At 42.7% G+C, this 17,314-nt stretch overlaps 2 protein-coding genes across 2 annotated transcripts in view; both read right to left on the bottom strand.

Annotated features, from left to right (window-relative positions):
• TCF20 (transcription factor 20) overlaps nucleotides 1-17,314 on the bottom strand; it is a 195,407-nt gene that overhangs the window by 116,922 nt on the left and 61,171 nt on the right. The gene's annotated exons all lie outside the window — the stretch shown is intronic.
• On the bottom strand, nucleotides 2,203-2,655 carry LOC118091330 (protein transport protein Sec61 subunit beta). The gene has a single exon (XM_035128200.3). It carries the CDS (start codon nucleotides 2,615-2,617, stop codon nucleotides 2,327-2,329), a length of 291 nt encoding a protein of 96 aa, XP_034984091.3. The 5' UTR covers nucleotides 2,618-2,655; the 3' UTR covers nucleotides 2,203-2,326.

Raw genomic sequence — 17,314 nt, 5'->3', positions numbered from 1 at the left:
AAAGGATTTTGGCCAGGGCCTACTGAGCCATTTCCCCAGAGGAGTCGTCTGATCCTAGAATTCCTCTCTCTCACTCCCTCACTCCTTTTTCATAGTCCCAATTAATCAATTTCTCCAAAACCATTTTCTGATCCTTGTCTACCCTTAACATATTCCTCCTTTATGTGTGTCTAACTGCTTTTCTGTCATTCTCATTCTCTGGGAAACATTCTCAGCAAAACCTTACTGGGAATGTCTCCAGACTAGCACAGCTTAAAACAAAAAGACTGACACAAGGAATAGGAAGAAAGCCTCTCTGATTGATCTGATTTACATTCCAAGTTGGTATTTCATGGTTACCTCCCGTTTCGCCTTTCCCTATCGTTTTGCCCTTTTAGCTGCCCAACTGCAAAGCCCCTGCCAGTCAGGAGGCAGATGATAAGAATAATGGGAGCTGCTTGGAGGTATTAGCACTTCCAAGAACAAGTCAGTGATAAGTGTGAAGTATGAAATGTTATAAACAATGGGGTAAATACAGTAGGGCATTTTCCACAAGCACTTGCCCTGTTGAAGACATTTGATCAGCTGCCTGCTACCACTGTGCTCCCTTCCCCTCTGACCTGCTCCAGGCTGCTTATTTCAAAATAAAAGGAAAAGAAAAGAGCAAAAGATTGGCAAAACAGAACATTTGTGCTCTGGGATGGGTACTTGCCTTCTCCCCATATGAACCACAACCCCCAGATTCCCAGCTTTCACTTGGGGGGGGGGGAGAGAATATGTTTCTAGTTCTTGATGGTAGGGTGTCCCTGAGCAGAGATGGTTTTAGAATAACTGCAGTGGCTTTGGCTGCACTGGGCGCTGTGCTGCAGGGGACACCACAACAGTGTTGTGGAATGGAGCACAAGAAGCAGGGGGCACCAAATTTTAGCGTCACACAGTGTGCTACTGAAATTTGAGAGCTCAAAGTCTGCCAATGCCCTGAGGAGTAAAAGGTGATTGCTATGAGTAACCCATGACTATCACTGCAAAAAAGAAGTGGTAGCTATGAACTGACTACTCCTGGGGACAGCTCTCACTCTCTTTTCCTTCCTGAGACTGCATATACAATAAATTTTTGATGACTTTCCCCAAAGAATCCTGGGAAGATCTCTCCTCCTCCACGAGGGGAGACTTTGCGGGCGGGACACGCTCCGCACGGCAAGCAGGGGGGCGTGTATCGGCCCCCTGCTGTAGCCAATCCCTGCTGCCGCACCAAGCCTCTGGCTGGCCAATAGGGCCGGCTGGGGGGCGGGCTTTGCGGACGTTTAAATCGGCGTGGCAGCAGGGGAATCCTCCTTCTCCTTCGGCATCCCGACGGATCTCCCGCCCACCCTCCCTTTAGGTCTTCCATTTGTGTGTGTGCTTTGACCTTGCTATGGACTTCGGTTGGTTGCCTTAGTTGCCCAAGGGGCCTGGTAGGAGTTTTTTTTATCCATTTGGCTAATTGGTACCGGCCTCTTGGTTTTTTCGCCTACCTCGTAGCAATTCATCACAACTTTCTTTCGGTATTTGGCGGTTAGGCATTGGAAAATGGAGCGTCTGGTGTGTTTGAGGACTGGTTGTGGCCATCATCCAACCCTCCTCTTATAGGGGTATCCCCTTAAGGGATCTGGCGGTCGTGGATCCTGTCCGATGCCCTGCTGAGGCTAGGGCCATGGCACGACCCCCGGTGACACCAGGGTGAGCTTTCAGTTGTATTTGCATCAACAGGCTCCTCCCTCAGGGTGTTAACCTGATATGACCCCCCGCAGAGCGGGGTGGGGTCATGCTTGCTAGGGTGTCCAATGCCTAAGCCAATACCTCTCTCTTGCTCTAACCAAAAGTTGTGACCTTATTTTACCCATTAACTCAAATCCATGTGTCACTGTGTCTTCATTTCTCGCAGGGGGCAGGTCCTCAAACCGCAACTGCAGTTTGCTTAAAACGCCAGGAACTGTAGCCCTGTGAAGCTGTAAACTACAGCTCCCAGGATTCTTTGAGGAAGTGATGTGTCTGGTGTGTGTGCAGCCTCAGACTCCCCACATCTCTCACCCAAATGGGAGGTGAAGACTCTTTTTTTTATGTAGACAAATCGTAATGAAAATCATTTGCACTTTATACATAGGAAATAGCAATAAACTTTGACAGAAAGGAATCAAAAACCCTTCTTAGAGAAAGTTTAAGAGCAATCAACAGCAATACCAATTAAGGAAAAAAACCAAGAGTTTTATCTAGAGAAACAGCTCAAATGACTTTACTCCCAGTAAACTCTGAAAGCTACCATACTTTTGGTCCAAATCGTAGTTTTCAAGGTGAGATATAGCGAAGTCTATGACCGAGTGTACTTGCCCCAGATGTGCAGCATGAATACAGATGCAATAAAGAGGAGACTCATAACGAGAACTGGAACAGGACCAACTTTGAGGCCAAGGGAATCCTCTGTATAAAATCTCCATATCCCTCCAGTGCCTGCAGAAGTTGTACGGCCTGCACTCCTTGTTCCACAGCTAGCACTTTTCCTCTGCCTGATGGTGGATCCTGGGGCCCGCGAGGCGACGGCTTTGCTGGGCGAGCGGCCGGAGGCGCCCACGTTGCTGGCGCTGGGATTGGGGCCAGGCATGGCGAAGGGCGGCTCCGTCGGCTTTGGAGGTGAAGACTCTTGAGAGGAAAAGTTGAAAAGCAGAGTCTGGGAGTAGGAGCTGCTCATTTCCTGTCACAGTCAAGGCCTGTAATAATCCTTTTCATCATCTCCTGTCCCTCTCAGTTGCATAAAGCTCACTTTCAGCTTTTCCCAGACCATTAGGCCTCTGGAGAAGCTGGTGACATTAACCATTTCTCTACAGTCAGCGCCAGCAAGCGTCATTCCCTCCCTCCCTCCTACTCTGTAGCTAGGACACATGAGACAAAGGGAGAGGTGTTCCCATGGCTGGCCCAACCATTAGACAGCCAGGCACCTCCACTGGGCAGGTGGTTTTGAATATCATGAAAGGCCAGCAAACTTAGTTACTGGTACTATATTTGTCTGTGTATAAGACTATATTTTTTCATTAGAAACACTAGGCAAAAATTGTGGGTCATTTTAAACACAGATAACAGAGGGGGGACAGGTGATTGATGGCAGCAGCCAGCAGGAGATTGGCAGCGGTGACTGGCCGTGTGAATGGTTGCTGCAGCAAGGCCTGCTGATGATTGGCTGCGGCTGCAGAAATTGGACGGGCTATTTACAGCAGCGGTGAGGCATGGGGTTCAATCTGCTGTGGTTGTGTTGAGTGTGCAGGTGAGCTTTTGGCAGCGATTGTGTGTGAAGACGATGATTGGTGGCCGTACTTCAACAACTTTGGGCGATTCCCCCCCCCCAAATATTTTGTTGTGGTCCAAAAAAATAGGGGTTGTCTTATCCATGGGGGCATGTTATACATGGAAAAACATGGTATTTGATTTATTAGGCTATTGTTGCATTTTCACTCCTAGAGAGAGGCTATTGCAGGATTTTCTGCCTCAGGTACCAAAATAACTTGTTCTGCTCAGGGTACTGTGCATCTTGACAATGAGGTGCACTATTTGCTGTTCTGGCTCAGGCAGCAAAATACCTTGGACTCTTGGGTGTTCCGGCTAAAATAATTCTTGAAAACACCCCTTAATCTTTTTCCACTGATCTAGCAGGATGCATACAGAATATCTATACTCTCACCCACAAATAGATGGTTGGAAAGAACTGAGCTACGAAAGGCTGGAAAGAGGAAAGGGGAGCTGGGTTTCAAAATTAATCACCCCACTCCTTCTGATCTCTATGGAAATATATTTACATGCAGTACTTCTGAGTCTTACTTGCCCATATGCACTTAAAAGGGCTAGCTTTCAGGATGTGTACCCTTCAAAACATGGTCCAGGACAGGATACTTTGCAATTTCGTTATTATTATACTATTTAAATAGATCTGCTTGTTTCTGTAAAACTATTTAAAGTCAATGACTAATTAACATTTTGATTAAAAGACACCTCTGTTAAAAATTCAACACCCTGTCTCTTTCTATTAAAATGTAAAAATGCTCACATTAATAAATTCATTTACCACTAATCTTTTACCAATCAATTCAGTGCTTCAAGCCTTTCACTGCTACTTCCTCAGTACAGTACAGCAGAGCTTACACTCATATAATAACTGAAAAATCAGGATGATGTCAAAATTAACATTTCATTATTTTTTTCCAGCAAAAAACATTATACGTTTACAGAGAACTCATCTTTATCTACAGCATATAGTGGAGAAAGAGTATTAACCCCCTCCCCCATTTTTTAAACATTGTGTTAACACAATTAAAAGTGCAGTTTCTTGTCCCAATCTCAGTTTTATTTTTGCCTATAGAAGCTGGAGGATCTTTTACAGCAACTTAAAAAACACGTATATAGGAAATGCAGATGCTTGAATGGAGAGTTTGGAAGGGGAATATTTTCTAATTCTTACCTGCAAGAGAATTCATATATTTTCCAGGCATATGATGAACTCTTCTAATTTACTAACTAGAGATAAGAAGTCACCCCAGGTTGTTTGAATATTTACATACTTTAATTGAAATTCTGAGCATATTACTATTTGCTAATCACGTGTGATATCTGTACCTACTGCGCTCACTAGCTGGGGGTGGTAGAAAAAGCTGGATCTGACTATACCTGTGCCATTCTGATGTCACATGGAGCTATTTCCAGCCCAGTTACCATGGAAACCGCAAGGCCTCCACACCAGTTAGCAGTTCAATATATAATTTACTCAATTTTTTTCCACCTAAGCAACTGAGGCTCATACACAGCAACTACACATGCACACTCACACAAACCTATCCTTTATATATGTAATTGTTTGATAAGAACAAATCAATAGTAAATCTAGTCCTTTGAAGAAATATTAGGAACAGAACCTCAAAGTAAGGGGCACTAAAATCTTCTAGGGTGTGCGATGCATAAAATCTCACCATTTTAAGAAACAGAGAGGCAGTACTAGGTACTAAACAGAAATTCCAACATAGATCATAGGAGCAGACAGAAACATAAAACATAGCATTCCAGAATCCCCTCTCACCACGGTGTTAATAGGAGGTTGTGTGCACCACATTCATATAAAGCACTCCCCCCCCCAAGGAACCCTGGGAACTGTTGTTTCCTCCCTCAAAGAACTACCATTCCCAGAACCCTTAACAAGCTACAGTTTACAGTATTATTGGGAGGGTGCTTTAAGAAAGCCCTAGTAGAAGTGAAGTCCACATAACCCTGTAGCTATACATTGTCACAATATTAAAATGACTGGAGTTCATTATTTTAAAAGTTGTACAGAGATGGAGATGGCGGGCCAAAAAATGGTACTACGTGGCAGTCTCCTGCTCAAAGCAAGTGCTTCATTTTGTTATGTGGTACAGATTGCCTTGCTGCAACCGAGGAGCTTAATGCCCATGGTCAAATGGTGAAGAGGAAGCTAGGGTAGGGGAATGAACTATTTTGCTGATATAGTTTATCCACCCCTTTGTTTTCTTGTCATGGCATATAAGAGTCCTTAACAGCAGCTTGATAGGCAGAAACTCTTATCCGTGCACCATTGCCTCACCAATCTGAGGAAACCTGGATCAGTTGACTATGCAATTTTAAGTACACCTAAGACAACGAAATCCCAAAGTGGTTTTTTTGTGCTTTTAAGAGTTGTGCAGAGGTGAAAATTCACTAGATGTGATTCTCCCCACCACAGTAAAAGGTAAAGGTGCCCCTGACCATCAGGTCCAGTCGTGTCCGACTCTGGGGTTGCGGCGCTCATCTTGCTCTATAGGCCGAGGGAGCCAGCGATTGTCCGCAGACAGCTTCCGGGTCATGTGGCCAGCATGACAAAGCTGATTCTGGCGAAGCAGAGCAGCGCACAGAAACACTGTTTACCTTCCCTATTTATCTACTTGCACTTTGATGTGCTTTCGAACTGCTAGGTGAGCAGGAGCTGGGACCGAGCAACGGGAGCTCACCCCATTGCAGGGATTCGAACCACCGACCTTCTGATCAGCAAGCCCTAGACTCTGTGGTTTAACCCACAAAGTTGCATGGTGAATTTTCTTTCTTCAATGTAACAGTTAAAAGTCACAGGAGCTTCTCAAAGTCTGGACCTAACAACCCAAGTTTATTGGTCTTGCTTAGATATGGAGAAAGTTGATTTAGTTAAAGGTGAACCTATCTAATTTGCACTTTCCAAACCAAAACATAGCTATCCTTCAAAAGCTGCACATACTTGCAGTGTAGTTCATATGCTAGGGTAAGGGGGCACAAAAATGCATGTATTTGTGAAAATTGCATGTTGGGTGAAAGATTCCTGCATTGCAGAGGGTTGGACTAGATGACCCTCATGGTCTCTTCCAACTCTACCAAGTCTGTGATTCTGTGATGTTGGGGGAAAGTGCATACAAAAGGTGTGTATTGGGAGAAATTTGCAGTAAAATGCTAGTGAATTTTCATGAGGACTTCAAAAAAAATCACAAATGTATGGGAAAGTGTGGAGAATTGAGGACTGGAAAAATGAAAAACTGAGAGATATAAAAAATGTCAGATATGCCCATTCCTAGTCTTACACAGTATGCTGTTATTTACCAGAATGTGTTTCAATCCTTTAAAAAGCCAACCACTAGGTCTGCCTACGAGAGCTTTCATCACCATGAATCCAGGAAGATGTCTCTGTGCTGTATAAAGTATTCATGCCCTATACTTTTTATGCCTTGTTGCTAACTCTCCCAGTTTTCAAAGGACAGCATTGCTACTCTGCCTTCTTCAACCCTATCTCAGGGAGGCATGTTATGACACATGAGATTCTCAAAGATATCTCGCAGAGCTTTCATGAATGCAAAAAGAAGGGTAAAATGTGAGCACTTGGGCTGCAGTTCTACATATATACACAGTTATGTATATGTTTCAAGTACATGGCTGGTGCTTTAACATTAATACAAAGCACTGAAATAATAAAAGGCACTTGAAATGTCATCTTCAAGGTAGCAAATACGATTGTTTGCGGCTGAAATCTTTCCTAAATTTCAGGGTGTTTTTTTTACCTTAGAAAAAAAGAATGCTTATTATCATTTAAGACTGTGCACAAACCAAGTGAAGTGTGGAAAATATCTGTATAGTACAGAGATGAAGTGGTGACAGGCATTTTAATTAAGTTTTTCAGATGTTTTATCTGTATTCAGATAACAATAACTTGAGCTAAAATTCAATTATTGCTAAAACCAAGCATGTGTGCACATGTGCATGTGTTCATGCATGCAAGCACATGCACACCACGGTTGAGAAAGGAACCTTTATAAGCCCACCTGAAGAACTCTGCTTTGAGGTTGATTTTTTAATGAAATTCTTCCAAATAAAGAGACACAAGGAGCAAAAGGGTGTTTGGCTCCTCCGCTTAAGCATAATTAAACACCTTCTGGAATTTCTCAAGGATTGTACCTAAACATGGTTGAATACAGGCATTGGCAGAGGCTAAGGGTTAAGGCAGCATGCAGAGTCCAAGATCTATGAAGCCATACCGGCCCATCTCTGAAAATTCAGAAGTGGGTGATAGTCTTTTCTTAGAAACCCTTACCTATTGTGATGTATTCTGTGGTGTAGCAATAAAACAGCTAGCACATTTGTAAAGCTAAGCAGGGTCTGGGGTGGTTTAAATTTGGATGGGTAACCATGTGTTGAGATTCCAGTATTGCAGGGGGTTGGACCAGATGACCCACTCTGCAATTCTATGATTCTAAAAAAAAACACCAATCTAATAAGATGTGCAGCCTAATCTTAAGCATATTTACTGTGAAGTTTAATGGGATTTATTTGGGAGCAAATGGGCATAGGACTGCAGCTTGAGACCACAATACTCTGCAGCTTAAAAACAAAACCTACTGAATACAGTGGGATTTACTTCCAAATAAACATGTATAAGAATAGACTGTGCAAGATATTTTAACATGGGCTTTAATGCTTAAATATTCCCCTGGTGCACCGTTATGCTTATGGGGTTATAATTGTGATTGTGTGAACCATCCCAAGGTCCCCAACATACATGAAAGTCATAATAATAAAATAAACTTGGACATGTTTATTGGTAGATAGTTAATTCCATTTTCTCCCCTTTTAGGCTTGCTTCTTCACGCTAGCCTACTAACAGAATACTCTCTGGGGAGAAGAAAAAGGGAGGGAAAAATACTTTCTCCCATCACTACTCCTGGAAAAAATACTTTCTCCCATCACTACTCCTACAATGCTGTCACAATAGGGAGGAGGCCATATTGCATCACCATCTTCCAGATATTACTTGGGTTCCAAGCTTTCTACTCAGTAGCTGGCTAGTACATCATTTGGTTAAGTTTTTAGCCCAGGGATGGGAAAACTGTGTCCCTCCAGATGATGTTGGACTACAACTCCCATCATCTATGACCATTGGCCAACTGGGTTGGAAATGACAGAAGCTGGACTCCAAAAACATCTGGAAGGCCACAAGCTTCCCATTCCTATTCTAACTTTTTATTTTCAACCATCTTTCTAGCCCTCATTGATTTTTTTTTATAAAAAAGAAACACAGAACATGCAACAGCAAGTGTATGAGTTGAGGTTGAAAAACAATTCCGAGGATGGCACTAGATCCAACAACCAGCAATTTAGTTAGAATTATGAGTGACCCAAAAGCTGTGCACCAGCTCCCTCGGCCAGTAAAGCGAGATGAGCGCTGCAACCCCAGAGTCATCCACAACTGGACCTAATGGCCAGGGGTCCCTTTACCTTATGAAGACTGTTGTGGGAGCAGGCCTAAATTTGAGTTACCCTTAGCAGGGATTATTATTATTATTATTATTATTATTATTATTATTATTATTTATACCCCACACTCTGGGCGGCTTACAACAAAAAAATGAAATAAAATAATCTATTAAAAATTAAAAGCCTCCCTAAACAGGGCTGCCTTCAGATGTCTTCTAAAAATCTGGTAGCTGTTTTTTCCTTTGACATCTGATGGGAGGGCGTTCCACAGGGCGGGCGCCACCACCGAGAAGGCCCTCTGCCTGGTTCCCTGCAACTTGGCTTCTCGCAACGAGGGAACCGCCAGAAGGCCCTCGGTACTGGACCTCAGTATGGGGAAGGGGAAAGCTGCCATCCCTGACCTTGCTGCTTAGAACTAACACAAGTTGACCATCTAGGAGGCCAAAAGTTTCCCATATCTGCTGTAGAGCCTGTTCTGAATGTTACAGTTCATCTTTGGGACATTTCTTAAGGGAACAAAGATTATACTTGAGTAAGTGCCAAATTCTTCCTTCCTCTTCCTCCTTATGTAATGACAATCTTTTCCCAAGTACTGTATCTGAAATTGGAACAGAGCATCTAAGTCAACAGGTGTGGCTTCCTGGCAGACATGAACACCAGAATTGCTCTGTTACTGCAACTAAAAGCAAGTGAAGGAAGACATGCTTCAGGCATAAGGGAGTGTAAAGATGTTCCATAACTCTTGTCTTACAATTGGAGCAAGCTTCTTTGAACTTACAGTAACTACATATCATCCAAAACTAGGCTCTTTTTCTTCTTGTCCCTTCCTTTTTCTTTTGCATCTACAGTAGTTAATCTTCCTTTCACTCCATCCCTCTTTTCCTGCCTGGGATGGTATGAAATGGAAGCTAGATACACAAAAATCACACCTTCTAAAATACAAAGGGGGAAAAAGCAGTTAGATGTTACACAAAGGAGGTATGCTAATTTAACGCATTATTCATAATTTACATAGCTTTTGAAGACCCTGGAAAGGCAACACTGGTGCACTGTTGGTAATATCATTCAAAGGTCAACCTAGGCACAAGTACAATAAAAAGTAGCTAGTTATGCAGGAAACCTATACAGCACTTACTTTTAAATACAAAGAGATTAGGTTATTTTTAGTTTGTGACTGCATACTTCAGAAAGAATTAGTGTTGAGTAAAATAAAACTTAAAATTACTTTTTAGTATTCACTTATTCTTTAATCAAATAAAAATCTTAGCATGTTGTTTGTAGCTGCAGTAGCTGCTTTCAGAAGAAACATTCTAACAGATCCTCCCTCCCTCTTCTTTAAAGACAAGGCATAACACTCCTTTGCATGTGTTACTACTGCTTCTCTCCAGAGTGTATGAAAGTTCATTTCCAGCACAAAGGAACATTTTGGTAAATGCTATACTGTACTGTACTTTTGTGTCAAATTAATGTCAGTTTGTTTCTGTTTGTGTACACACCAAGGGGCATTGAATGGGGTTAGACTAGATGACCCTTTGGTCCCTTCCAACTCTCTGATTCTATGAGGGAAGGGGGATGCATTTACCCTAAGCAAAGGTGTTCACATGTAGGCTGGAGAGGAGTCTTAGGGATTCCAGTTGGTGTGAAGCTGATTTGAGAAGTAACATCAAACAGGTGTAATTTATAATGAAGTACAGGATACATAAGGATTTTGGATAATGTCATGTGAACATGGATGAAAAACCCAACACTGGAAATGTAGTGAGCGCACAGTAAAGGGGAGCATAAACACAGCCTTACTTTAGGTCTGGTTCACGAATGCACAATAATGGACAAATGAAGTATCATTGCTTTATTACTAATCACTTTCCTATCACTCAATGAATGACAACTGAATATGTGAATTGACTCATTTCCAAGTTTCACATCTGAGGTGATAGGGAAGCTCCACCTATAAGGTTTGTGTGTGAATGAGCCATCAGAGAAAGAACAGCATAGAATTTCCATATCATCCCATATGACCTCAAATACAAAACTTCTAACTGAGTCAGTCACATATTCTGTTGCCAGTCATCAATCCCAGAATAATCTAGTAATCAAAAAGTAACTGATTTATGTGCATGTATGAACTGGCTGATGTCAGGGCTGACTGACATTTTACACAGCAGAGTTTGCTGCTAATCCGTAAGGAGGCATGCAGGAAACTCATCTGCCTCTTGAAGTGTGTATCTGCCCACAAAAGGACAGGTACTATGAAAGAGCTGCTAATGAAATAGTGTTGACAGACATAACATGACACTACACTGCACACACCAATCCCTCCCCACTGCCAAATGTTGCAGATGCAATCATACCACATCTGCAATAATGATTTATGGGGGAAACAAACCTTCATGTCTCAGGTTATAACTCTGGAACTAATTGCTAATACCACATGGCCCAGTTATACAGGATTTCTTCTAAGGTACTGTCCTGTCAATTCCTCCTTATCATTTGCCAACAGCCCCTGTAAGAAACATGATACTGAAATGGACAGCTGGACAGGCCACAAAATAGACCCCCATGCAGAATAGCACGCAGTGTAAAAATATTAGGGGTGATGAGAGAGGAAAGAGAATGTCATGTTATTTTATAATTTTTGCAGCAATTCAGGATCTTGCACTGGCAAAGTTTTGAAGTAAGGGGCTAGTGCTAAATAAGAATCTAGTCAGCACAAGGATTCACACTTGCCCAGTGGGACTTTTGCCCCACTTCCCTAAATTTATTCTGCAGGTTCCCCCCACCCTCCAAAACAGATTTGGGGAGGCAAATAAAAATGGATGCTGTGCTCCTTCCCCACCCCATCCTCCTAATGTGCTACCCAGAGCCAAGCCAGGGTTGGACTTAAAGTTTTGCCCAAACTCAGCTTTTTGGTTTAATAAGGCAAACCACAAGTCAGGTTCAGACCCAAGATTAAGCCAGGCTTAGCTTTGGGCTTGGCTTTGGGTAGCAGGAGGACAGGGCAGGACGGGGGGATTCAAAGCAGCCACAATCTTTGCTATTGTTCAGTTTACTGCTGTGTGCAAACTGGGCCTCTATATATCCCAGGAAGGACAATCAACCTGTGAGAAAACAACTTTGGAAGGATCTGGTCCACACACTCATACTCCTGGCTGAAGTCCCAACATGATATGGAGGCTGCAGTGCTCAGTGTTCCTGCACAATAAATGACTTCTTGCTTGTCAATCAAGAAATGTGTGACAGCTGCCATCCTAAACTCACTCAGATGAGAGTAAATCTCATTTACTGAAACTAAGTAAACATGTATAGGTTTGTGCTGCATAGTTCTGCCCCTTTTCAAAAGCACTGAACTGTAATATCATCGCCACCTTAGCATTTGATTGTGGCTTACAGTCCTACTTATTAATCCTCAGAGCAAACATTCAAGATGGATTTCAGTTTTTCAGGTAATCAGGGTTTGTTTGTTCAAGTGCATCTTTTTCAAGGCCACTCTGTAAGATCATGGCTGAGCTGGAATCTGAAGTGGCATCTACCAAGTTCAACATTCGACCACCATCAACTAGGAAGCTGTGATGTCATCTCATGCCAAATGATAAGCCGCCTCTATATCTCTGCCTCAGGATCTCTGGGTCACCTCTTATTGCAGCTTACTGGTATGAGTATGAGCGAATTCTATCCCATTACAGAGAGCAGGGAATTGGTAGAAGTGAACCCTCCCCCACCGAAGACCTCATCATCCCTTCTGGATATGAGAAAGAATAATTTTCAAAAGAGCTATATTGTGCATTTCCCTATTTATTTTATTTTTTTAAAGTGAGATGAATGAAGATGTTTGCCTATGGAGGTCTCTGACTTGCCACGCCTTGGTTGCACAACCAAAGAAAAAACAACATTTAACTGATCAATCAAAGTGGGAGGACATCAGGGGTGATAGAAATTTGCCAACATTCAGACTTCAGAGATCTACTAATTGCCATTATACTTCAGTGTTGAGTGGCACTCATTGGACCACTGCCTTTTTATAAATATCCACAAAACCAAGAAGATAATAGCATCACAATCTAGTTTTGATGCATTCATATATGAGACTATTTATTTTGCTCATTACATGACTCTCAGGAGAAAAGCAAATCACTGGAAAACTGGGAGTCTCCTGGAAATATTGCAATGGCTGGAAACAACAACTAATCAGCATGGTGGTAATGTTAGAAATTTCAGAGGCAAAAGTCTAGGTTTTAAAATAAGTACTTCTACCTTCAATAGTCTTATACCTTCCAATAAAGATCGGAAGATTAAATCATAAAGGTTATGGTTTTTAAATATCTAGTTGTGGGAATAGAAAGCCTACTATCAAAATTTACATAGTAAACCAAAGGCTGTGATTTCTGTTCATTTACATGTTCCAAAGTTCCCCAAACTATTCAGAATTCTGTGTCCAAACACACACAAACACACACAGACAGACACAGACACACACACTACATTACACATACACATATATATATGAAAATAGTGCTGTGCAATTATTTCACTCATTTTCCTGTGTTCAAAACCTTCCAACAGTTTGTAGTAAAACAGCATTTGACTTAAATAACTTTCTTCCAGATAGAAGATGGTGTATGCTCGCACACGCAAGCACACACACACACACACACACACACACACACTGTTCCAGCACAGCACTAGATCACCCAAATATTGCTGCTCCCAGATGGCTGGATTGCCTCCAAGCCCCAAGGGCATTACTGACTGCTAAGGCCTCCAGCAGCTGTCCTCTTATAGCATAGTAATGGCTCTCATATTATCAAACAGTATTTTTTATTAGCATAAACTCCCCACCAGTTACTGAGCAACTGAATTCCTCGTGGCTTTGATATACAGGAATATTTCATCCAGTCCCAGAATCTGCAAAAGCATTATCCACTAGGGTTGCCAGATAGTGTTTAATTTCCAAGCAAAGGATCTGCTGGTTTCTCTTTAAGGTTTCCAGACTCAAAAGAGAGAAGGGCAATTAAAGGCACAGAAGTCCTGTCCACTATTGAGTCTGGCAGCCCTATTATCCACCCAACAAACCTCCACCTTACACAAAGAACTAAGGAGCAACAACACGCCATGACTGCCCCCTCTGTATGATTAAAGGATCTATTTATTTATTTTTATTTACCTCCTGTTTGTTTAGGGAATTTTTAAATCCCCACTTTTCTACTCTGAACAATGTGCTCAAGGTGGCTCATAGCAAATTAAAAATACTTACTTTTTTAAAGAAAAGCTCAAAACAATAAAGAAGTTATAATCAACAAAAACATACACCAAAGGAAGCAAAAATGCCACACTAAATCAAGTGGTAGGGGACCTGTAGTCCTCCAGATATTGCTTGAATCCAACTCTCATCAGCCCCGGTTAGCTTCCCCAATAATCCAACCACATACGGTATGGAGAGTCACAGGTTCCCCACCACTGCACTAAAGGGAAGCCAAAGGCTAACAAAAATTAAAAGTTCTTCAGTCAACTCAAGACCAGGGCCGGCTCTAGGTAGACCCCCGGTGGCGCAGGGCACCACGGCGCCGGCCCACCTGGAGGGCGCCGCGAGCTGTGCCCGCCCGGTCCGCCGGTTCGACAACCGCGCTGTGCCTGCCCGTCCACCGCGCAGCAGCACCTGTGGCAGCCGCGCTGCACGCACCCGCCCACCCACTACACTGGGAAACGGGACGGGGGGGTGCTGGAGGGATCCGTCGCTCCACGGCACCAGGGGCGCTTAAGACGGCCCTGCTCAAGACCAAAGGAGTGAGGCTAAGCAGACCACCAGGGAGAGGAGTTCTACATCCTTGGCACCACTTCTGAGCACACTCTTTCCCACGTACACGAAATGGGGGACTAAATGATCCTCAGCGTTCCTTCTAACTCTATGATTCTGTGTACAAAAGAGAGAGGAAGATACACAAAATGGCTTATCCTACTAAGGGATTGCAGGACTGCATGAGATGAGAGAGTCCTTTAAGTATACAGGTCCCAACTTGTTTAGGGTTTTAAAGGTGAATTGTGCCTCGATTCAACACTTTGAATTAGGATGGCCAGTTGTGCAGTGTCAAAAAGGAGGGTTTGCATCACCAGATAAAGAGGACAAAATAAGACAGCAATTTGCACATGATTTATATTTATAGACACAAGAAATAATTACCAAAATTTAAATAAAAATATATGTAATATATTTTACCACACTGGGGAAGTGAATAGAGTTGCTGCAAACTGCCAAGTGGAAATGTTCTTTCTTGTGCTCAGGTCCTTCTTGCAGGTTTTGCACAGGCATCTGGTGGGCCATGGTGAGAACAGGCTGCTGAACGAAATGGACCACTGGCCTGATCCAGCAGGCTCTTCTTGTGTTCTTAAGGCATCAGGTGACTTGGTGCATCTGCTCCACCTGACGACCAGGTGCTGCTAACTGTGGATGGGCAGCTTCAAGGTTCCTGCTCTCCTTTTTCATGCTTCCTTACCTTTAAAGCAGCCTAAAACTGGAAAGAATACACCTTCAAAGAGAGGACTGTCTTCTGACGGTCCTTCAAAACAGACTGACAGCCAATGAAGTCAATATAAAAATGGGGAAAAATATAGCTCCACTCAGCACTTTAGCAGCTGAATTTCATACCAGCTGAAGTCGCCGAAATCTCTTCAAAGGAAGTTCCATATGGAGTACATTACACTAATCTGATCTTCATGTAACCAAGGCATATGAGGTAAGGCCGATGTCAACTACAGAGTGAGCCTTCTCAGTAGTCATGTCCTGTTTATGGAATCTCCTCCCTCCCCAGGGAGGTCAATCTGCCAGCATCATTATTATCCTTTTGATGACAGACAAAGTCATTTCTATTCTCCCAGCTTTCCTAAATTTATATAGTTTTAGCTTCTGCCGTGGCTTTTATTTTTATTGTATCTTCTTCTTTTCTTCTGTTGTACAGTGGTACCTTGGGTTAAGGACTTAATTCGTTCTGGAGGTCCGTTCTTAACCTGAAACTGTTCTTAACCTGAGGTATCACTTTAGCTAATGGGGCCTCCCGCTGCGGCCATGCGATTTCTGTTCTCATCCTGAAGCAAAGTTCTTAACCCGAGGTACTATTTCTGGGTTAGCGGAGTCTGTAACCTAAAGCGTCTGTAACAGGAAGCGTCTGTAACCCGAGGTACCACTGTATTTGTATTTAAATCATCCTGGAAACATGACTGAATAGCAGCATATGTGCTTTAAAAATAAGTGTGTGCCTAACTATGCCCAGGTCTGCTTCCTCCAGAAATCTGCACAGTCAAAGTATATCAGCCTAAGCTCCAGGCCACTGCCTCAGCCTAGGGAACCAGAAGTAAAGCTGGGTGCAGAAGCAGAACCAAGCTGCAAACTTCTTCTTTTTTAAAATTGAGGGTTTTGAAAAAGTTAGACAAAGATCAACAAACTAGGTGAACAGTTTTAACGAGTGAGATGTAAGGGGGCAGGTCGTGGCAGTAGTGCATAAAGGGAAACAATTAAGACAATAGTCTATGGCAGTGTGGCTAACCTTTGGTCTTCCAGATGTTGCTGGGCCACAACTCACCCCATCCCCAATCGCTATAGACCAACAACATCTGGAGGGTTACAGGTTAGCTTCTCTGGTCATCTTTCACCAATGCAAATCTGGTTTTTAAGGCAGAGAACAATCTCATGCACAACAACATGAATTTTTGTGTGTGGGAGGAATCAGCTATGGAAGGCACCAGGAACAAAGACAGCTGCACAGATTGATAGCGTTCCTGCTTGATTTTTGTTTAGCAATGGGGGAGGGGGATTCATGCTCAATAAACATTACTTGCTTCTTCTCAAGAAGTGGCCGGCTTTAAATTAAATAGTAAAAAAACAAAGCTCATGGCTAAAAATATATCAGCGGAAGAAAGGACGGAAATTGAACAATCAACACAGTTAAAATTCTTCTCTAAAATTAAGTACCTTGGGATCTGGTTAACACCGAAAAATATTAATCTGTACCAGGACAATTATATAAAAACATGGGAACAAATAAGAAGGAACATGGAGATCTGGAGCAAATTGAAGTTGTCTTTTTGGGGACGTATCTCAGCAATTAAGATGAGTGCCTTACCGAAGCTTATGTTCTTATTCCAAAATTTACCAATCCTAGGGAACACGAAACCCTTAACAGCTTGGCAGAAAGAAATTTCGAAATTCATCTGGCAGGGAGCACGGCCAAGAATCAAACATACTCTTCTTATTGACATTCAAGAGAGGGGAGGGTTCGGCCTACCCGACCTTAAAATATATTATGAGGCCGCGTGCTTTTCATGGCTAAAGGAATGGTTTTTGCTTCAAAAAATGGATACCCTGGATTTGGAAGGATTTGATCTAAGATTTGGCTGGCACGCCTATTTGAATTATGACAAAAATAAAGTTCATAAAGGATTCACCAACCACATAATTAGAGCCTCCCTGTTCAAGGTATGGGTCAGATATAAGGACCTACTAGAACCCAAAACACCATCATGGGTCTCACCTGTGGAGGCCAAGGCGGTTAGAAGAAAGAATATGGAA

Source organism: Zootoca vivipara, chromosome 9 (genome assembly GCF_965207765.1).
Source record: "Zootoca vivipara chromosome 9, rZooViv2.hap1.1, whole genome shotgun sequence".
NCBI classification, from domain to species: Eukaryota; Metazoa; Chordata; class Lepidosauria; order Squamata; family Lacertidae; genus Zootoca; species Zootoca vivipara.
The sequence above is the reverse complement of the archived record's forward strand: the minus strand, read 5'-3'. Positions and strand labels throughout refer to the sequence as shown.

Excerpts from the sequence above, each read along its gene's own strand:
- LOC118091330 (XM_035128200.3), bottom strand. The coding sequence starts at position 2,617 with ATGCCTGGCCCCAATCCCAGCGCCAGCAACGTGGGCGCCTCCGGCCGC.